Here is a 24,487-nt window from a genome sequence, read left to right as displayed (position 1 = left end):
AAGTTGAAAACAGTGACAGCGTGACTTTAAGTTCAGCTATAGCATGAATTAATAATCCTTAGCCTGTAGTCAAGTGGAAAGGATGGGAAGCAGAGTGATGACTTCAAGAAGAGTCTTCTTGAGTGATCAGAGGGTATTTCACAGATTTGCTAAGACGACAAGCAAAGGGGAGTGTTTGACCGAAGAAATACTGTGTGCAGTGTTTTTCTTCCAGAATAAAAATAAGCCTTGTGGATGAGATGACTTATTTGCCACACCAGCCTGATCAGTGGATCTCAATTCCTAGAACCGTCATAGTGGAGAAGGAGAGAAAAATATGACTAAAAGTGAACTGAGCTGGTGACCCTTGAGATGGGTGATGCCTAGAAGGTAAACAAATATGTATCCATGCTGGAACCTCTTCAGGGAAGACATGTGTGACTGAATGGAGCAGAAATGATATTCAAAGAAAGATTTTGTAAAACATGAACATATGTGATACATAAACCTCATTCATGTCTTGATATCCTAAGAAATATAGCTATGCTTTTGCCAAAGTCCTCTGCACTTAGAGCTACATTTCAGATGACCTGTTGAAAACAAAGAAACATACTATTTTGAAAGAAAAGGCAACTTCAAACAAGTTAGAATGGATGGGAATGAAACCATATTTGCACTAAGAAAAGAATTAGACACAGAGACCCCCCCAATAGCCTAGGTTTTGGAAATAAGACTGTAGAATTTTCTCTCCTAAGTGAAACACATATACCACACATCTTCCTCCCAATGTCCCGAAATCATTGCAGGAGACAGAAAGATTGTAAGAGCCAGAGGCTGTGGATGACCACCAAGAAAAGAGTCTTTGGAAACAGCAGGGCATCTGCACATATTGATTCATGGTGACTATGATAGCATTGTGGCCGTGACGACCTTTACAAGACCTGTGCAAGCCCAAGACACACCAAGTCCCAGCATGGAGAGGGGAAGTGGGTTTGGAATCACATCCCTCGCCTTGGAGCTATCTGCTAGGAAATGCAGAGTCCAATTAATCTAAGTGACACACATCCAAGAGTTTTAGATCAACACAAACTGGTCTTGATGGATTTTGTTTTGTTCTGCATTTATTGTTTTTGCTGTTGTTTTAATGACACAAAATTAGGTAGATGAGGATATTGAAGAGTTGTAGGGGTGAGCAAGATCAAAGTACATTGTGTGGAATTCTCAAAGAACTAATAAATTTAGTACAATCTAAAAGAACAGAAGGAAAATAGAGCCAACAAAGCATCTTAAAATACTGAAAGGTTAAGGGAACAGTCCTAATCCAGAATCTTCTGCTCAGAGAAAGTAAAGGATCAACAAAGGTGTCATTTAATACATGAAAACAGACAGACTACGTCACTAGCAGATATATACTAAAAATGTATGCATTCTGGCTGTGCATATGTCTCCTTGTAATCTGATTATAGAATTTCTGCTGTGCAATTATGTAATCTGTCCTTGAAGTAATCTGATTTGCCATCCCTGTGTCCCTTCTCTAAATGTTTCAAGCAGTTCATTGAGATATGTTTGTATGTTATACTTACATTTAGTATACAACTGAGGGTGACAAGCTAATATATAAAGCATGCTAATTAAAAATTCTCTCTGCAAGGATAGTTAACAACTAATGTACCTCAATCTGGGGAGGTCTCTAGAGACAGTTACTAAGCACTTTAATGTTGCTAATTGTGTTTGCACCTGGGTATTAACTAGTGCGAGTACTCTCTGAAAGAAATCTTAGTATAAATGAATGGTATTTCTTTTTTTCTTTTTTCTTTTTTTTTGAGACAGGGTTTCTCTGTATTGTTTTGGAGGCTGTCCTGGATCTAGCTCTTGTAGACCAGGCTGGCCTCAAACTCACGGAAATCCACCTGCTTCTGCCTCCTGAGTGCTGGGATTATAGGTGAGCGCCTCCAACGCCGGGCATGAATGGTATTTCTTATTATATGGTTATAGGATACATTGTATACTCACTGCTGCATTTTCACAAATGGAATGTAAGTATCAGATTCTCTCTCTCTCTCCCTCTCCCTCTCCCTCTCCCTCCCTCCCTCCCTCCCTCCCTCCCTCTCTCTCTCTCTATATATATATTTATGCAATGATAAAATCAAGGAATATGTATATTCAGTTATGCCTTCACATCTAAATGAAAGGCAGCAATTCCAGAAATCAGAACATTGTTTTGCACACTGCGGAATGAAATTGTGATGTCACATGTGACAAATATGTCCAAGATAAAGGAGAGTCAAGGGTTCACTCAGCTTGCAGGAACCGGTTATGGTGATTAACCTTTTCACCTCCTGTTGGCAAACATTATCTTGTTAAAAGTGGCTGTGGGGTTTGCAGTCATTGCTATGTGGTACCATATTGCCTCATGTATGTTAGGTGAAGAGATGTATGGTTTTCTCACACTGAGATTTATCTTTCGTTACTTTGAAATCTTTCCCTCTGTTGTGTTCTCACATCATCTGGCTAGGAAGAATACAATTTTAAAACCAAATAGCTTTACATTCTTCTATAAAGTACAGCATGCAACATTTTATATACATAAATTGTATCTATCTTTGTTCACAAGTACAGTGTTTGTTAATCTGTTTCATACATACATATAAAATGTATATAAGACAAAGTATTTTAATGTTACAAATCTGTTTCAAGCAGACAAATTAAGGTAACAAAATTGCTTGCTGAGTAAATACACATGAAGTTAATTAGTTAATTAGTTCACAGACTGAGAGCTGACAAGGGTTTTAAAGACACTGGGAGACCATTCCTCCGCCTCAAGCACATTAAATAAATACAACTCAAATGGTTTTGTTTTGTTTTGTTTTTGAGGGAGACAGCACAATCTGTCTTTTATAACATACTTCTTACCTCTGAATGGTACCCAACTCTGATGAAGGCACAAAGTGGATCGAAGGCGCCAGTAGCACAGGTCAGAAGGTGTGTCCTGTTGTAGTGATGCAAAACCCGAACGTAATTGGCACAGTCATTCTAAAGCAGAAGCACAAAGGACAAGTGTGGTTTAGAATGAAACAGATGTTACCATGCCTTTGATCTTTGTGGTCCCTAAACCTTGGAAGGGAGTCTGAATTGGGAGGGAAAGGAAAAGAGACTGGAATAAAGATGAGAAACTGGAAGAAAGGAGCTAGAGTGAGGGACACACCTTTTAATGAGCAGTGAAATGTGAGCTACTTTACAAGTGTTGCCGTTCTGTAAATCATTTTTGCAGTATTCTATCACAGTCGAGGATATAAAACCAATGTTCACAAATGTATTCAATCATAATGACTTGCATTCAATACCCTCCCCACGTATTTAAAGAATTCCCATTGCTGCTATTTTTAAGAACATTATAAACAAGGAACCAGCATAAAATTAGAAATCCAGCAATTACAGAACAGTCTTAATTCTTAAGAAAATATAGCATGTGGACAGTAGGGAATTATAGAAATATTTAATAGTTTGAAAGTTCCTAACTGGCAAAAGTAATTCTGACAAAGATTACATCACAATACCTAAATGCCCTAATAAAGTAAGCATTAAAATATAGTTTCTAATATTTATTTAAAGAAAATTGGAAAGTTATGCCCTCAGATGTAGAAGTCTTCAATGGTACTACAGAGTTTTGATAGACAAAATAATGCTCATAAACTCAAAATCATAAATTCACATGTATGTAATTTGGGGAATATTTAAATATATATGTGACACTAACCACTAGAAACATGTACGCAAAACATCCATACACACAATATAACAACACATCAATTTTTAAATTCATGCTACAGTAACAATGGTATCCTGTTATCTTTTAACTCTACATTAAGATTAGTCTTATAGAGTAATGCATTTATTGTATGCCTTCTTTCTTTTTGAAACATTTCATCTATGTCTTTGAAAATAAATAAAACTTTAGTGATTCAATACTTTATAGGCAACCCAGAATAAAATCTATGATTTGTTTAATCTACAATGAATAGTACTTACTGTGTCTTTTCCTTTCATTATGCATTCTTCGACTTTCGATGGTGGACTAGGCCAGTGTATCTGAAATTGAAGATAAGGCATTGTTATGGCAACTGTGTATAGAAGTAAAACTCACTAAAAACCATTTTGTTTTCTTCTTCAATCCAGTCTATTATTTGCAATCCATTTTGTTCTACTTTCTGAGAAGATAAGTAAACCTTATCTTCTTTGGATAATTGTATTGTAGTGACCAGCCCCCCCCCCCATTTCAGCAGTCGTGACAGGTCAACATGTGCTTGCAGGACCTTGCTGCTCTTGTCCTGATCACTAGGAGGTCAGATGCCCTCCTCGTGGTAAGGAACCAATCAGAAGCTAGCTGGCAGGGCTGTGCTTCATGACTCTGAGTATGCTTTAAGGACAGTGCATAACAGTGATGTGCAGAGCACAGCAACTGCCCTGGGAGGGCCTATGGGCCATAACAACCATTTGACCAATCAACACAGGGCAAGTCATCCTGGAAGCGCACCAATCCTGAAGCTATTTCATACCCCTCGACACTCCCCTTATGCTGCCTTTTAAGTTCCCTGCCTCCAGGTAGCTCAGGGTCTTTCTACAGCCATCCACCATGGTGGATGGATGCAGGGCCCGAGCTAATGGGTTTAGCTCATTAAGTAACTTCAATAAAAGACTCTGCTTTTGCATTGAAATGGGCTTCTTGGTGATTTTGGGGTTCAGAATTTGTGCACAACAGAGTGATTAAGAAACTTCTCTGTAAACTCTCACTTGATGCTGTCTTTTTAGGAATCCCTCGTCTTCCTGGTGGTTCTGTTCAGCTTTCACCTGCAGAACCAGCCACTCTGGCACCTACTCTATTCCATATTTCACCTGCTGGAATCTCTGATTTCCAATTTGTTGGTGAACAAGACTACTCATGGTGTCAAGACAAGCCTCTCCTCGAATTCTTTGAGTTCCTCTCTTATTTTTACCACCAAGCACAGAAAATCAGTGTTCTGGACTCTTAGTAATGTTTGGGCCAAAGGAGAGTATGAAAGTATGGTAAATGCATCACTCAGCAACACGTCACAGACACGCTGCAGCTTTGGACGGCTACACGGCGAGTTTGCAACCAGTCCTGGAAGCCTTGTCTCAGTGCTGCCTTACACAACAAAGAGAGGAATGGGTGGGGCCACTAGGCAGAGAGAATAAATAGAAGGTAAAAAAGGACACCAGGAGCCAACCACCCAGCCACACCGTCAGACATGGAATAAGGATTAAAGAAAGCAATAGAATAGGGAAAGGTGAAAGCCCAGAGACAAAAGGTAGATGGAATAACTGAAATTAAGAAAAACTGGCTAGAAGTAAGCCAAGCTAAGGCCTGGCATTCATAAGAAATGTGTGTGTTTATTGGGAAGCTGGCTGACAGGCCCCCAAAGAGCAAAGGGTGAAAATAAAAACCAGTTATAATTTATGACCTGAGTCAAGATATTGCATAAAAGTGTCAAGGGTATGTGTCCGGGAAGTGAAGCCACAGCTGATGGTGTGTGTCCTGGAAGTGAAGCCACAGCTGATGCCATGTGTCCTGGAAGTGAAGCCACAGCTGATGCTGTGTGCCCTGGAAGTGAAGCTGCAGTATTTATGATCTTTACCTGATCTAGCATTTACATTTGAAAGAAAGCTCATTTCCCTGAGAGATTTTCTACAATCATTTGTAAAACCTTTTCTACCAAGTTGAGAATTATGACCTTACTCTGAATTTATAACTTATTTAAATTCATTTCTGAAAGTAGACTTCATATGCATATATGCATATATACGATATATATTAAACAAAATAAAACTCATTTCAGATGTCTATAATTTCATGACTTCATTTATTGATATAAAGAAATTAGAATACAGATAATCAACAACTTAGAATAATTCCTTCTATCCTTAACATACATATTAGATATGAAATCTCCAAAATGTTACCATCCTTCCTTTTTCACTTTATATTCATTATAAAAAGACGATTTTTTAAATTGTGTTCTGAGAACACAATACCACGTGAATAATTCTCTTATTGTTTCATAGTGATTATTTCCAAACACACTGTTTTGGTGGCGAATCTCAAAGCATTTCTACTTATCTTCTGATGCCATTTATTCCAGACTATCTTTCCAAATAGCTAGGGAAGGCACATATTCAAATTTATGTAAGGGTAAAAGGGAAATTTGTTCAATGATCAGGGAAATGAAGAGTAGGTCTCTCTGGCCAGAGGTAAGACATTTTTGCTGACAGTCTCTCCTGCCGCCTAATGACGGAAGGTTTTCTGAGCTTGAGGTTCCTCAAGTGTAAAACATTCACCATTCACCGTCTAGCAGTGTCTGCTGAGGCTTCTATCCATCCCGGCTGCAGAACCTGACCTGGGACTCTTGCTGCCTGCTGCTTAAGTAACAAGACTCCTTTGTCTCTGGCCCAGGAGGGTAATGCTTTCTGATAGAGTCTCAGAAACCATACCAACAAACTTGCCTTGAATATAATCGAAAACCTCAGGCCCTTCACAATATGGATCAAATAAAAAAGAGTGTACTATGTGGTAATGGTGATAATAAATACCCTTTCTAGAATTTTCAGAATATGTATTGATCCTAGAACAAACGTAAGAAGGGCAATTAACCTGAAGATGACAAATCTAATCTTGCAAGCATGTTTTGCAACATGATTCTCAACAAAGCCTTTCCAGATATCTATCTTTTTCTACTTTGATCCCCTATGGCGTTCTTGTTTGTACAAATACTACAATGATTTATATATGTAATTTTAGCTCTCTTATTAAAATACGAGGAAGTAAGCCTGTTAATATCAGTTGAACCCATGATTTAGACGGTCTATTTATTCAGTGTCTGATGATTGGCACCTTTATCACATTCTTTATAAAGACACTCCGCCTAGGGAACTCATTGTGAACTCTAAGAAATACAGTTCACAGACATGAAAATGCCCCCACAAATGCCAAATGAAAAGTAAAATTTTCCAGCTTTATCAGGGTAGAAATACTATAGCATACTGACAATGGACTAAGTGTTCAAAAACTAGTAGGGCCAGTGTAATCAGACAAAAAGAAACTGATCAAGCCATTCTAATTGGAAAGAGGTTGATGAAATTGGTCTATAAACTCTACAGTAAAGTCCAATCTATGGAGAAATTTTCCTCAAAGCTCTGTTGTTCTAGTTTTGTTAGGAGGGTTTTAATAGTTTAACATGCTCAAGACTTTAGCCAAAAGTTAACTGGGTGTCAAAATAAGACAAAATGACTTCCATAAAAATATAAAGCTACATGTTTAAAGTAATCATGTGTAAATGCTCTGCCAAAGTAGTATGGAAAATAATTTTCTTCATTTGTTTTGGCAGTCAGGATGTCTTTTGGATTTGTTCCACAGTTTAGCATCCAAAGGAGCCATAAAAGTAAGTTATTTGTTCTGCACAAACATTTTTAAAGGCAGTTAAACAACAGGGTGTACTGTTGCTTCCAAACTTTCTGTACTCAAAAAGGTACAAAAAGCAAAAGGTTAAATACACATCATTTTATCACAATCCTTCTTCTGTATAATTCAGTCACCCCACTGCACATCAACAGCCATTTACTGCTCTTTCACATTCAAAAGAGAAAAGTAAGACAAAATATAAATTAAATTATTAAGTCGCTTTTTCTGGGCTCCCTGTTGAGATTAATAATTATACCACTATTAAGGATTTCACAGCTTGCTGTTTTACCACTTTCAGACTTTGTGGGCCAGAAACAAATTAACTAGGATAGGATAACTTAACTGTTAAAAATTTCCTTTCTACTTAAAAATAAATTCAGCTAGCACACATTATCTCCACAGATTATAAACACATGACTATGACCCTATTGTAACTTAATTTAGTGCTATCTTCAAATTTCCAGTATTCTAAGGATAAATGCTTTATAATTTGATTATACATTCTATATTTTGTATCTATGTACAATAGGAACCATTAGTATAAACTCAAATTATGCATGCCATAAATATCATTAAAAGCAAGAAAATATATGTGACTATAACACATTAAAATCATCCAAATGGCTTATAAATGACAGTCCTTAACCTCACGCACATTATCACTCCTAGGGTTTATGCCTTTGCACCTAATTATAATGACTGTCATTATCCAAGCTGTTTATAAGCTAGAATTATGATCTTTTAGACTCTACACAAAAGTTAATACTTGAAAAGCTTATTCTCCAAAGTGTGTGGACTCAAACAGAACCTGCGTATTATACAAACATCAATGACCTGATAAATGCCCCCCCTTTATGTACAAAACTTTCTTAATTGCCATCATTAATGTGAATTGCCCTCTATAATTCACATGCAAATTATATTTTAACATTTTCCTTTTGCTGAATCAAAAACTAAATTCTAAACTACAATATTCATTTTGACCTTGAACAAATGAGAAAATCCTGGGTAGTGTTTCTAAATAGGATTTTCTAATGGCAGTCATATCTACAGAAATCCAAAAATGTGATGTAATTTTAAGCTCAAAATCAGCAAAATAAGCTTAAATTTAGAAACTTGGAGAGCAAAATATTACCAAAGTCTAAAGGTTTATTGCTAAACACTGGTTAAATTATGACCTTCATAAAATACAGTTCATATAAAGAAACTATCTGTTTCTGATTTTTCATAGGAAAGAAAAACAGATTTTATGCTTTAAACAAAAATTGATGTTATCCAGAGGGTAAGTTTGCTTTTCAGGAATTCACAGAAATTGTCTTCCAGACTCAGACTCCAATAGGAGGTAAAGGCAGAACACAGATAACCTGTAACCCGGGTTGGATGCCGGAGCCTCCTGGAGCTGTCAGCCCTGTGGTCAGTAAGGAAAGGTAGTGACCTTCCTTTAAATTCCTTCCACTGTCATTTCTCACACACTGCTATGCTAAACGGCAGATCTGCAAGGCAAGCAAGAACCAAAGGAAGCTACCTCCTTACAAAAGATGCAGGCAGGAGGCCTGGAACCTGAAAACCAGTAGAGAAGGGCTCTGTGGCAAGAGCACAGGCTTCCGGGATGTGATGGTTTCGGGTTATAACCACTACTTACTAGCTTCCGATCTCTGGTCTCTTCTTCCTTCCATGTACTCAGTATGCTGCTGCAGAAGTAAACACAACCGAACTCGTCCAATTCTAACTATGCTTCCCCCTTGTTCGGAATGTGCCAGTCACATTAACGAAGACTATAAGACTGTGTTCCACAGCAGACAACCAATTGCCATGGTGAGCCGGTCTCAGCCACATGCCCATCTTTTCTGCTCGCTTTGAGCCTTGTCTCGCCTGAACCTCTCATCCCTGCGTTCATACCTCCGTCTTACTTAGAAACGATGGCACAAGGGAATCAGCTCCTTAAATCCTAATGATGACAAGTACACAGATAGTAATAATTGTTTGAGACACTGTCTTAAACATGTGCTACCTCATCTGAACTCCTCAGAAAGTACAAGAGAATGGTACTATGGTTAGTCTGTATATGAATGAAAAATATAGAAAAAGAATAAATAGGACCACATCAATAATCTAATAAGTGGTAGACTTAAGATGGATGAGGGTCCAGGCTGTCTAGCTATTCAATCTCTGGATTTGTATTCTGCTGTCTAACATATGATAAGAACTGTTCCAACATCATACATGAAGAGCGATGAATTCCTGCACGTGTAAACAAATACAAGTGAAAGCTACATTATAAACAACACCTAGCAAGAAGGTCAGTGATGGGTACTGAACTTCAAGTAAATGAAATGTTGTCTCCCCATTTTCATCTTTCTATCAATGTTGCATCTTGATATTGTAAGTTCTGGATAAGAAATCTCAAGATTATGCAAAGCATTCCACTCCAAAAATGCTTTCCTCTAATGTAGCCAAACCTTTTCTTGGAGTCGAAGATTTAAGAGTTAAAAAAACAAATAGGATGGTTGCTTGCTTCTTAAATTTTTCTTAAAATGTCACTGACAAGGTGATGAGATCAGAGTTGAAATCTAAAAATCTGATGTCTTTCGGGGGTGTTTTATATACCTTTAGAGAGGGGAATAAAAAGGTATAAAGAAGGATAGAAAATAACCAATTTTAAAGAAAGACCAGCAAAGAAGGGTTCATATCACATAAAGAACAAGTGTCATCTTACAAGAGAAAACTGGGAGTCTCTGGCAAACAAGGCAGGAGAGACAGAAAGAGATGGTAGGCTGGCCTCTGACAAGGAGTTCGATGCCCTCAATGTGCTAAATGAAGATTAGTAGTCACTCATCTTCCCTGAGAGACCATCTAGGCTAATCCATCATGACACATCCCTGTTGACTGCTGACTCTAACCACCAAAGGCAGCACTGACCCTAACCCAGGGTCAATAATCAATACTTAGAATCACATCTCATAGGGCTCTGTACAGCCTTTAATTTGACCTTATCCTTCTAAATGCCTCAAATCCTTTTGTTAAATCTCCTGGAACACCATTAACAAAATTCCTCCTGATGTCACCTTTTTCCCCCTTTACCTTCTTTCTCTAATTAAAACCAGGTCACCCCCTAGTCTACCAGTTTTCTACTAGCCATCTCCAGTGATGATGGCTTTCTTAATCTGGTGAAGATGTTTTCATTGATTTTTCTCTTCTTTTTCCCCTTCTGCTCTAAATTTTCAAAAATTTGCCCAATAAAATATGATGGTGAAAAGAAGCCTTAAAATACAGTATCAAAAAGGAAGTCCTACCCTGAAAATTATATAATCACACCCTTACTACCTGCTACTCTCCTGTAGTCATGTCAGTCAGGTCATGCCTCGGTGTTCCTTCTTAGTAGGAATTCTCTTAATTTTCATTCCTGTCTTTCTGTTCATAAACATGACTTATCACCTACCACACCAGCCAACTGGTGCAGTGCTTGATCCTTAATTGTTTCAGTAATCTGATTTTTCAAATCTACCTTGCCCATATACTCTGACTTCATTCTGCAGTTCTGCAGTCGTGTACAGGAGCCACAAGTCACATCTGATTACTGAGCCTTGAAATGCAGTGTGTAATCAATGTGAAAATAGATTTCTGCTCGCCATGCCATCCTTTTTGCTTTTTCCCCCAGGGGTGCTTTATTTTCCTTGTAACACTTATCACATTTGATATTATAAAATGCTATGTTATTTCCCTACTACATGTTCTAAGTTTTACACTGTAAGTGATCCATACTAATGATACTAAAAATATAATCAAATGATTAAGATGGAAATTACAGTTCCCAAGCTAGTAATGGATTCATCCAGAGATACATGAATCAAGAAAAATGTTAACGAACATGTGGGCCATGAGAACAAATGGGAAAATGTAGGTGAATTTGCAGATCATTGGCACCATGAGTGAAGGAAGAATTTGGCCAAGTTACCTGGGGCACCATCATTTACAAGCAGGTTTCATGCATCATTAAGTAAGTGATTCTCCTTCTGCATGCATTCTCTGTGTGCTGTGCAATGTTTGTGTCACAGGGGACGCTTTCTAGAATGATCTTAGTAGCACTAGTAAAGCCAAATACTAGAATCACCCAATATCATTTGGCATGGGATGATAAAGTGTGTTCTACATATGATGTGATGGAATCACAGGCTCAAAGTGAGTAATAGGAACTTATACCTACTATTAATAGTGGTCCTAAAAATCTCACATGGTCTTTTACCAAAATTAACAAGTCGTGTATATTCAAAGAGGAATGGTATTTGCCTCTAACAAGTGTGGAACAGAGGCCCAAAGAAGTGATGGAATTTTCCCAGTGTTACACATGAAGAGTCAGGATTTAAACTTCAAAAATCAGAGCTATGCTTCCACCTCTAACAGCAAGGAACCAACAAGAATGTAAATAGGATTAAATCTGTAAAACAACAGTAAATGACAGAAAACAAGAAACGTCCACGAAAATTTCAATATGTCACTGTATGTCATTTTATCATAGCAGAAGTTAGCTACACCAATTGATACATTGTAGAGAGAATATATGATATAATTCTGCAAAATCTCCCTCACTCTGATACTATTGTAAGTAGACACAATTGAACAGATCTTACTGTGTTACTGGGATCTGTATTGTTAACTATTTGAGTGAAACAGGCAGAACAAGTACAGGTTAAGAAATGTAAGTGGAATATGTTACCTTAAAGTCAAGTACACATAAACCAACTGTAGCACAATTCCTTGGGATCTGCCCCTGCTATGGACCTGACAGGGGCCTTTGTAATGTTAACTATATTGCGAAGACTCTCAATAATGTGTAAGCTTTAGCTACTACAAAATCAAGATATTTTCATCAGTGCAGAGAAGACATTAAATCTAATAGTGTTGTAAAGTACTTTCATTGGCATCCTTGCTAGATACACCCAGAAGATCCTTGGCCTTGTGATTGTCATACTACCTGAAGATCAATGGCCTGTCTGTTACCTCCCTGAGAGTTCACAAAACCCACCATGCTCCAGGTCCCCTACTCTTATATCATTTTCACAGGTCATTTCCTCCAAGAAATCTCATATTCTAGCATTAAAGGCCTGAGGGTACAATTAGGCTAAAACAGTAAATGGGAAATAAGTAGGAGATTCAATTTTCCCTACTCTGAAGGGGAATCATATCATGGTAGAAGCTGCTGCATCTTGATCTCTCTGTACTCATAGGAGGCAACAGTTCAGGGAAATGCACTCACGATTCTGTGTCCTAAGAAGCTGTTCCTAACTCCCAAGACCTGATTACAATGCAAGAACCATATCTGTAGTGCAGATATTACTCACGTTCCAAGAGGTTAGATTTCATGGAAGAGTTTCTAAATTAGACATTCTATTTTTCTTTTTTAAAAATGTACTTCTATCTTATGATGGGGGAGGCATGTTACAGAGTGTGTGTGTGGAGTTAGAGACCGGCTTTGGGAGTCAGTTCTCTCCTTATACTAGGTGTTCCAGAGAATGAACCCACGTGGTCAGGCTTCTGCAGCAAGGGCTTTTACATGCTGTGCTGTCCCCTCAGTCCACACACTAGCGACTTTCATGGAGATTGATCTGGCTTAGTATCATATTGACTCGCTTTGGTTTTCAGTTTCATACATTGCAGAATATATTCTAATTACTTTTCCTTATATCGTCTTGTCACAACCAAGACCTTTCTGTCATCCCTAGTACCCCCTTTCCCAGACTCATGACTTTTTGCTTGTTTTTGTGACCTGTTAGTTTAGCAGTGGCCACCTATGTGCACAGAATTCCACTGGAGACTGATGAGGTCACAGTTGGTACCCAAATGAAGGCAATGAGTCTTACTCTCTCTGCCTCTATCAGTCACAAGCTGTTCAACAGTGAGGAGTAGGGCCCCTTGAACCCATTGTCCGTTGATGCTTGGACATTGGACATTGACAGGTCCATTATTTTGTGACCTAATTTATTTGGGGTTTTTTCGTCTCTAAATTACATATTCCATCACAGAAAATCTGAGTAAATAGGTATATCACTACTAAGAGCGAACTGGAAAGAGAGTTTGAGATATGAAAGAGAACATCATGAAAGTGAGGGAGCAATACATAGAACATCCTTCCAGTTAACTGGAAGGTCATGTGCATGTATCTGCATCCGTGTACAAAAGCACTTAGAGAAGGTGAGAGAAGTCATTGTGCTTATTTGAAGGTATTGGTTATCTAATAGAAGTGGTCAGTCCTGAAGTAATATAACTCACTAACTTTATAGGGGTTGAGTAAACTGTATTTACATATGTCATGCATAAAGTCATTGATTCAATTCCACTCTTCTTTCTTTTCCTGTAAACACAAAAGCCAACATCTGTGTTCTCTTCGGCATTGGCATATTTGGTGTTCAAATTTGGGCAGAATCTGTTAACTTTACCAGTGTGTGTGTATGTGTGTGTGTATCAAAGTCTCACACACACACATGTAACCATATACATAATATATATTTATATTCATATGAATGGAAATCACCTATGAGTTTTTCCTCAGAAATATAGAAGGAATGATTGAGAAAAATGCTGGACTAAAGTAAGAAAGATGTGGCCCCAGACAACTAAACATTCACAGAGGTGAGAGGCCCAGAGAATGCCCCAGTAGCACAACATCCATTTTGTTGTTGAAAGAACTGTAAAATTCCCTTTAGAATGCTGTGATCAAAAGCCCTTAGGGTTGGTGAGAAAGTCAGTGCAAACAACAAAAACTAAAAAACATGACTGCTGGGGGATGTCCTTCTCTATTTGTGTTTCTCTTATTGGTTGATGAATAAAATACTGATCGGCCAGTAGCCAGGCAGAAAGTATAGGTGGGACTACCAGATGAGGAGAATGCTGAGGAGAGGACACAGAGAGAAATTGCCAGAGAAACACCATGCTGCCAAAGGAGTAACATGCAGGATTATGGGTAAGCCATTGCCTCATGGCCATGCATAGTTTAATTGAAATGGGTTAATAATTGAGACAGAGCTAGCCAGTAAGAAGTCTAAGCCATCGTCCAAACTGTTTACAATTAATAAAATCTCTGTGTATTTATTTGGGACTGAAGGGCAGTGGGATTAGGTGGGATGGAATCTCAGTCTACACATGACATAAGGTACAATTTTTAATTTTCACAATGAACAGGAAAGTTGCAGGAAGGGAAGGAAGGAGAAAGAGCAAAGAAAGAAAGAAAGAAAGAACTAAAGAAAGGAAGGGAAGTTAAAGTGTTATAACTATCTTCAGTTATAAAATTGGAAACATGCAATTATTAGTTAACCAAAACTTTCAGTCTTTGTATATTGGGAAGATGGAGCGTGGGTCAAGGGTTGCAGGTGATAGATTATGCATGGATCCCTGAATTTCTCTATTGAAAGAGGAGAAAGCAAGTCCTTGGCTTCCCTAAAAATAACAGATAGGCCAGTTCAAACAAAGATGCTGTCTTTCATATTTGCAAGGGGATGAGGAAGGCTAGGGTTGAACCAAGGACCTTCAAAGTACTAATTATATATTCTCCCACTAAGCTCTAGCTCTAGCCCTAGCTCCTACTGCATGAATTGTACACAAAAATAAAATAGTAAGAATCCAAAGAAACAGCAAAATATTTTAAACTATTTCCTCTAGGGATTAGGATTTGGCAAAGACTGAGCAATGCTACTTTTTGACCTATTTTTAAAGAATTTTGAATTTGAATAAAATAATTTTAAAGGGATTTTGGCTCATTTTGATAAACATAAAAATAAAGCATAAACAAAGTACATTGTTTCATGCACACACCAACACCAAAAATCTATGCTCTGAATTTCTTCATGTTTCCTGTAAAATTGATAGGATTTTGAGAAAACTCACTCAGTTCTGTTTTGTACATACTGCTTTCCTTCCCACTGTTAACCATTCCCAACACTGATCTTACTTTAATAATGCACTTTCCAAAAGCTTGTGGAACGGCTATCATAGCTAACAATATTGGCAAGGAAACTACACCAGACAGTTATACTGATAGTACAGGTCCTCATTTGGATGCTGGAACAATACATCCCAGAGGTAGCGCTACTTATGCGGTATCCACTAACTCAGGTCTCCATACAGCAGGTGGGTGTGTCACTCACTGTGCAAGAACATCAAATCACATGAAAAGTGTCTCTCTGCAAATCTTGATACCAGTGACATGCTAGAAAAGTTCATATAGTATGTTTTATGAATTTCCTCAAATTGTTTCCTTTTTAATGAAGTTTTATTTCAATTAAGTAATAATTTCAAATTTGAAAGCAGTAAAGACAATGAAAAAAATATCAGGTAACATCCTTGTAATTTAATACCACCCCTTTTGTGCCTTCTTCAAATACTTGGTCTTTCAATACCTCTTTGTAGCCATCACTGATTCGTTCCAGGTTCAGGGAATAGACAATGTCTCTGCCTCCTATGAAGAGCCGCTCTTGATACTCATCCAGCATCATTGTTTGGAGATCAAGAAATCCAGAGGGGCTTTCAAATATTGAAGTTCTGTTCAGGTCCAAGAGTTCTGAAATGCAAAGAGAGGTCTACACTAAGTACCTAAGAACACATAATGACAGAATGTGGAGATCACCCCAAGGAGGGCCTTACCCTCCCTGGGGAATGATGTGGGGATTGGGTGGTGGGCTGGGGGCGGGGCTGGTAGAGGGACAAGGGAGGAGGGGTGGGAGAGGGAGCTGGGATTGACATGTGAAGCATTCGTGTTTCTAATTCAAATAAAAAATTCTAGGTAAAAAAATAGAATGTATAATTAAGTCTAGATTATAGTTACCTGTAATAGTCAAAACTTATAGTTAGGTTAGTTAGGGTTTTTTTTTAGCTATACAGAGATGTATTTGAGATGATAGATATTCTTCAAAACTTTCAAAGACCTACAGAATATATGGCATTTGAATAGTTTAGGGTTTTTCATAATAGTGAGACACAACTATTCCTGGCAGCATATCAATTACATCTGAGAGGAAGATGGGCATTGAAAAAAAAAGAGGGAAACCACCTGTTGCCAACTTATGAATTTTTATGTGATATGACATAATGCATACATATATAAATACATGTTTACATTATATATAAAGTAAGACAATATTTTTATTTGCCAAACAATTGTTAACTGGCCAAAAAACTTTTTAAAATTGAATAAATGTTACATTTAGCTAAAAGTAAAAAGAAAGAACACATAACACTTTTCTCTAATCCCAGTTTTTATATTTGTTTCATAAATATGAAGACTTAAATTGAATTATTCAGAGAAGATTAGAAGAGTATCCAGTCATCTCTCAGTATCCATGCAGACTTTGTTCTAGGTCTTCCCATACAATGATGTAAATAATGTAGTGATGCTCAAGTTCTTTATATAAAAAAGGACAGTTTATTTATAGCCTAAGCATATTCTCCCTTACTCTTTAATTTGTCTCTTGATTCTTATGCTGCGCAATGAAAACTACTTATGCTGCCCAATGCAAACTAAATGTTGTGAAGTCATTATACTGTATTATTTGGAAAATAATGAGAAAAGTTCTAGTATGTCCAGGATAGGTGTAACACTCTAAAAACATGAATTTCCACATTAGAACTGTGAAAGCAATACCCACAGATACAAGGGAGTGACTGACTGTATAGTCAGTTGACGATATATTTTAATGTGTAGACATTCAGATGTTTGTTAATTTATTAATCTGAATACCTAAATAAAAGCTTAGTATGTGAGGCAAATATGCTATGATTTGGGGCAAAATCATCAATAACAATAGTTACTATATAGCGCAATGTAAAAAGTTCATTTTAAAGCTTCCTTTGCATGAGAGGCTGTAATATCTACACAAAACATTCACAAGTGTGTTTACTTAGTTCTAATAGACACCAACTCAGGAAAACCTATTTCCACCTAAAACTGATATTGGAAATTGTATCCAAATTCAAACTGCAAAAACTCTGGCAACAAGCAAGTTTGTAATCATAACTGTTGTTACTCATAAAAACAATTTGAGATCTGCTTTCCCCTATTGTGATTTGGTCTATCTCCATGCATTCTTGTGTGAGTTAGGAATTGCAAACAATATATATATATATATATATATATATATATATATATATACTAAATTTAAGAAATCAGATTCTGGCAAAGTCTCATGTGTACATATGTTTGGTGGAGGCACGATCTTTAATTTCCTAAGCTGCTTTGGTACTTAGGGCTTGAAAATGGATATTTGAGAACCTTTGGGGCTGAGAAGGAATATCGCCCATAAGACCATGCTGAGAACAGAAGAACCATCGAAGTCTCCTTGGGAAATAGTGAGCAGAGAAACTCATCTAAAGAGCTAATGTCAAAGCCACTCGTATCGTGTGTGGACCCTTACTGATCAGTACACTAAAACACAAGCAGCCAATGGAAGTGCAAACAACATCCAGCATTTTCTATCTGAAATACTAAAGATGAAACTGCGTTTCCTCACTATTAAGAATCTAGGAAGGTTGAGCCGAGGTAAGAATAGAGTAGAGCAGGAGGAGAGATACCATAATAAATGGAGTCATTACAACTTTGAGGAGAGAGATGACACTAGAGAGATTTCCAGAGATCTACAAGGATGACATCAACTGGAAAACTAAGCAATAGCGGGGAGACTACATTAACAGCCCCTGCCTGATGATAAGGTTGATGACTACCTTATATGCCATCCTAGAGCCTTCATTCAGTGACTGACGGAACCAGAGACAGATGCCCACAGCTAAACACTAAACTTACTCCCTGGGACCCAGTGACGGTGATGGAGGAGTGATGAGCAAAAGAGTCAAGACCCTGCTGGTGATACACACAAAGACAGCTGACTGGATAAGGAGGAGCTCTTGAACCCCAGACTGATGGCTGAGAGGCCAACAGAGGACTGATCCAGACTCCATGAATGTAGTGTCAGTGAGGAGGCCTCAGAAATCTCTGGGACCTTGGGTAGTAGACTAGTGTTCACCATGGCATACAAATGAACTTTGGGAGGAGCCCATTCCACATGGAGGGATGCTCTCTCAGCCTGGACACATGGGGAAGGGCCTAGGTCCTGCCCTGGATGAAATGACAGACTCTGGAGATCCCTCCAAGGAGGGCTTTATCCTCCCTGGGGAATGATGTGGGGATTAAGTGGGGGGCTGGGGAAGGGCTGGGAGAGGGACAAGGGAGGAGGGGTTGGAGAGGGAGCTGGGATTGACATTTGAGGCATGCATGTTTCTAATTTAAATAAAAACATAAAACAAGAATCCAGGAAGTAGGGGGTTGAGAGTTCAAGGCCTGCTTGGATTACTTAGTGAAACCTTTTTCAAGCAAGCTAAAAACAAAAACAAGAGAGTGGAAAAGATTGTGTTCTTCTATGGTCTTTACTCTGTAATCCTGTATGCTCAAAACTCTGTGGAGTAGAATTTCCTATAGATCTCTGGTTTAAACCAGTCAGTTTTGCAAATATTCAAGTTCCTCATGTAATCATCACATTTGAGATATTGAACTATTGGGCCTCAGTAAAAAATCCAAGACTAAATCTTGAGGGTAAGTCTGAAGGAATATCAGGTACTTTACTGAGGAAAATTGGAATTAAAGAGGCCCTCAAATTCCAGAAGAAACAGAAAAGTCACAGTTAATATTGTTTAAGTTAAAAGTCATATCCTTACTAGACACTCACAAATGGGAAAAGAACGTTTTAGATTCAGTGTCATCTGAGGAACACACAGCAAAGCTCTCAGCTGCAGTCATGCATTGGCCGTTGCAAAAGAGAGCTTAGGGTTTCAAGTGAACCCTGCTAAGTGGACTCTCCCATAAAAAGTTTTTTCCATTGTCCTGTGCATAATGAAATCTTTATGTTAAATGGGCCGCATATTAGTATTAGCACTTTTTATACTATCGAGTTACAAAAATGGTGAGATGCAATGCTTAGACAATTACATTTCTTTGAAAATTAACAAGACATACGGAAAGACTCTGATATGAGATCCCTTGCCTGAACTATTACCACAGTTTAATAGATAAAGCCAGGACTGTTTACTGAAAAAATGAAATTGGAATAAGAACCAGAGAGGCAATATGGAGAGTTAAGTCCATCTATGGAGGCTCTTGTTTACTTTTTGATGAGGCCATTAACACCCAGCACATTACCCTTCTTGACATATAATAAAAGATAACTATAAACTTCTACTTGTTATCTCTTTCTTCTTCTGCCAAGCTTATTGTAATTCTAAAAGTTTAAAGGTTTTTTATTTATTTGCCAATAGTTACATTTTGTTTACCCTATCACCAATCATCTTTTATCCAATGGATTAAGCTCTTCTCTTACCTATTCTGCCTCTCTACAGCCCTGTAGAAGCCAAAATATATAAAGGTTCACTCATGCTACCATGAATAGAGATCGGACACAGCAAATCGAAGGCAAAGACTATGCATTAGCCCATGTAAATTATGTCCATACCAGTTTTAAATAACTTACTTTTTTCAGTGAGCTACCACACTGTAATAATTTAAACTATCATTAACTTTATTTTATTAATGAAAACCTCAGGTAACCCCAAGTCTAATGACTGTAGTAGGTAAATGCTATCACAAGAAGAAAACACTCAGGTTATCTATTAAGCATGATAATCAACGTGGAGCATACATGTGCATTACAACCAAATTCCTCTATATAGAATCTGGAGAAACAAAGTTTAGCCATGAGTTTCATCTTAGTTGCCTGGGTAACTTTGAACAGCCTTTAAAGTTCTTTGAATTGCATTCCTTCTGTGTTTAATTCTTTTCTACCTTTGTAATTTTTTAATTGATTGACTCAATTGCATTTTCATGGTGAGGGGGGCAGCACAGTATAAAACATAAACTGAACTTGTCACTGAATTAATGAAGTCCAATGTATAATGTTTTTCTTTAAAAAGGATGGTATGTTTAATAAATTAAGGCTAACTATTTTCCTGTATTGAACCTTGTTTAGGGAGAAATATTTAAACTGTGTTATTTTTATTATTTAAATGATGATATGGTAACTATTTTCTTCTTGTTACTGTTACAAAAAAGGTTATTATTTATCTTGACTCATTCATAGTGCCTCAGAAGAAATTGCTGCCATAATATTTATGATTCATAAAACTGAATGTCATCACCCATCTTAGACAAGTGAAAATTTTTATTTTACTATATTTATGTAGACATTTCCCTCGGGAATTGCTAAGTGAGTTTTATGTTTTAAAAAAATTAAAGGGTTAAATATAATGTACTTTTAACATTTTTACATTTGGGAGAGGTTAAGTGCTTTGAATGCATCTGCCGTCACTGCCTGATCAACACACAAGACAGAACAGTATCAGCTGTGGCTCCCTAGGCAGCTTGGGCTTGACAGTAGATGTAGTATCTCAGAATCAACAACAAGCACAACATTTCCTTGCAATGGCTTCTGTTTTCTCCATCATTTTCATAGGCACATTTTGCATCATTAATCTTCTAATATTCTTACTATGCCTTAGCTGTCCTTCCTAATAGGTGGTCATATGTAGCCTTTAATCAGGTATGTTGACAGTACTGATTACAGGAGAGGTTTTGTGCTCTAGACATATGTCCATAATATGGACAATCCTTTATAGAACTGTGCTTTGAAAAGAATGTGTTTATTTAATTTCATATTTATTCTATATTAACTCCACTCTTATTTCATTCTCATATTTACTTCTTCTCCAGAAGCGTCTGAATTTTCTTATAAAAATAACTTCAAATAAATTAACAGATAATATATTTTAGAAGAGTTAGGGTAAGAGGAAAACAATTTTAAAAGAGACAGTTGGAGTTAATATAACAAGCATTCCTCTAGCATTTGACACAATGCTAAATCATCTCCCCAAATTGAACTTAAACTCCCCTACACCCAAATAAAACGTCAGGACAATATAATCAACATCAAAGTGAAATTATGTGTACGATAGCATCTCAAAGGACCAAGGATTAAAAGAAAATTCTAAGAGGAATGTTCAAAAATACCAGAGTGCCATCCACTATCACTTCAAAACTTCAAAACTGTTCCTATAATGTAGAGTCCTCAATGAAAACCAATTTGTATGTATCAAAATTCAGCCATGAAAAAGTAACTATGTGGTCACAGATGGTCAAGATATTCAGGACAGCAACTTTTGGAAGAATAGAAATTAAATTAGGTAATGTGAATCCTAGAGAAGAAAGCTTGATCTATTGGTAATTAGAAAATGAACATATAATTGATCTCTGAGGATATGCTGTGGCTTGGCCTCTATCCCACTCTCCCCCCACCTTTAAATGCCAGTGCTCAGTGTACTATTTCTGAGCTTTCTTTATTAATTTCCTCACAGCCAAATATGCCTGTTGGTCTCCTATTGCGTAATACTCATCACTGTACAACAATAGTGTCTCTACTCTCAATTAAACTCAAGACAAATAATAAAACTTCTTCATCAATGTTTGCATTTCATATATAACTGGCTTCTTGCATATTGCTTTATCAGCCTAATGGGCTCCAATCTTACTCATCTGTAGCTGTAGGACAAATAATAAAAACCCAGAGACAGATATTGGGGTGCAAGCAGAAGACCAGAAACGCAAAGCTGCCAGTCAGTAGGTGTTACCTCTACCAAGCTGAAATGGAGATCCTGTCTTCCCTGTGACTGGAAACTGAATCTCCCATGAGAACCTTTGCCTCTCTCTTACATGCCGCTCTAATGCTGGGATTAAACATGTGAGCTCTATCAATCTTTCAGACTGATTCACTCTCCTGTAGCCCAGAGTTGTCTTGGATTCACAGAGATGCCTCTGCCTCTGTCTCCTGAGTCCTGGGATTAAAGGTGTGTGCCACCATTGGCCAGCTTCTATGGCTACCTAGTGTGGCTAGCTTTGCATTCTGATCTTCACTGGCTTTATTAGATCATAAACTGTATATCACTACATGTACTTAAGTAAGGACTCATGTGGTAAACAGTGTGGTTCCTATAGTTATATGATACCAGAGAAGTCCCCATGAAGGCTGTGCTTCAATTGCACGAGCAAACCTACTCAATGCCAAATGTCCTATATTCTGTATCTCTACTAGACTGAAGAAATTGACTTCATTGTTATAAGTATTCAGTATACTCTTATTAAATGTTGGAGAACAAACGTCTGCTAAAATTGAAAATTTTTTTCTTTTATTAAGTTGAGCTCTCTTCTCTTCTACTAACTGGCTTGTCAGAGCCATTGAAACTGCTGGAGAGAAGAAAAAGGAATGATTCCCACACCCAGTCTCTGCTTCATCCAAACGCATTTTCTAGAGATTGAAATATGTTGCACTTGTAAACTAGGCATTCTAAACACAAAAGCAGTCAATAAGTTAAAGTTTAAAGTTTGTTAAATAGCCCAAAAACAATTACCAGAATTTAAAGAATGTATTTATATAAACACAACAAAATTATTTATATACAAGCATATTTGTGATATTTTTAGTATGTTGAAAATATGATTTTAATGAAAATATTATTACTTGTTTTCTAGTAATAACATTTTAAATAATTAAATAATATTAACCTTACAAAGAAATAAACATAAAATATCAATTTTCATAGAATTATAAAAATTAAACTGTTGAAAATATGACTCTAAAATTCCATAGAACATTTGTACTTTATTCAAGTTTTCTATAGTGAACATGAATCAATTAATTAAAATCAAGGTTATATCTAACAAGTAAGAAAGGAAGACATATAAAATGCTTCCATTTCCACCATGAAATGTTGTCATGCAAGACGGCCTGACTGTGAAAGTAATAATAATAGTGGACAAACATTCATTGTACAGTCATATGTCATTCATTAATGGCTAATAAATACTATCTCATTTGATCAAATGACTACCCCTCAGTAAAGCTGTTTTATACATATAAAAAAGTGAAATTACAGTAATTCAGTAATAGCTCAGGTAATTTGGTTGGTTTTGGTATAAAATTTTTTTAAATTTTAGTAAGAGGAGCTCACTGGAGTTTCAGGAATATATGTATATATTTTTAAATGTTCCTAAATACAGATATATTCCTAAATATATATATGTTCATATATATTCCCAAATATATGCATGTTTATGTATTTAACATTAAAAGAAGAAAAGATAACATAAATTTGAAAGAGAGCCAGGGGGGGCTATATTAGGATTTGAATGGAAGAAAAGGAAAGGAGAAAAAGATATGCTCACATTATGGCCTCAAAAAACTTAAAAACTACAGATTTAAAAAGGCAAATGAAATCATAACGGTGAGCTCAGAGAATTCAGTTTCTACAAGATGCTCCCAACACCAGAAAGTAAAATGTTTGTTTGATTTGTTAAGTTTTTTCTTTACTAATAATGAGTCGATGTATGATGTGTGAAATGTGTATTTTACAGTTTACTAATTTTTTAAAAATCTCCTAGGATGGGATTATACTGTATCAGTAACAGAAAGGGTTTTTGTCAGAACTCATATAAGTACAAGTTATAGTTGAAGCTCACCCTGAGTTTGACATTTCAATTTGATATAATTAAAATAAAAACACAACAGAAAAATTCAGCTTAATGTCAATTTTATTTACCTTTAATTTGCATATTCAAACAGTCCCATAACAATATGGGGTTTTTCACATGGCTTTTATTTATCAGTTAATGACAAAATCAGTTTTAAAAAATGAGTTAAACTTTTCCTAATTAGCGAAAGAGTTTCAAAATCTTCTTTTGGTGCATACCAAGGCAGGCAAAGTTCTGACAAGACAGCGCTCCCCTGCTCCCTAAGGAGATTTATCTCTGATCTTAGCTTCAGATATGCCATGGACTTGGCATATTTAGCAAGCATTGGCTAACTCCTTTATCCCTCTCTGCCATTTCAAGTTGTCTGGAGGAAAGAAACAAAATATGCAGGAAGAAAGGGACAAAGGGACTCTAATCCCAGTCAATCTTTACAAAATGCTATAAATAATGGACAGTGCTGACTCAGGGATAGAGTGACATCTTGA

At 36.9% G+C, this 24,487-nt stretch overlaps 1 protein-coding gene across 1 annotated transcript in view; it reads right to left on the bottom strand.

The window, feature by feature from the left end:
- Positions 1-2,892: 2,892 nt before the first annotated feature.
- The window catches only part of Sema3e (semaphorin 3E), a gene marked incomplete at its 3' end in the record, with an annotated part of 133,835 nt that continues 112,240 nt past the window's right edge, over positions 2,893-24,487 (bottom strand). The window contains 3 exon segments of the mRNA XM_040728722.1: positions 2,893-3,012; positions 4,009-4,068; positions 15,844-16,004. Coding sequence (XP_040584656.1) covers positions 2,893-3,012; positions 4,009-4,068; positions 15,844-16,004 — 341 coding nt within the window.

The sequence above is a fragment of the Mesocricetus auratus genome, unplaced genomic scaffold, assembly GCF_017639785.1.
Source record: "Mesocricetus auratus isolate SY011 unplaced genomic scaffold, BCM_Maur_2.0 Super-Scaffold_100019, whole genome shotgun sequence".
Taxonomy (NCBI): Eukaryota; Metazoa; Chordata; class Mammalia; order Rodentia; family Cricetidae; genus Mesocricetus; species Mesocricetus auratus.
This window is presented reverse-complemented; position numbering and strand designations above follow the sequence as displayed.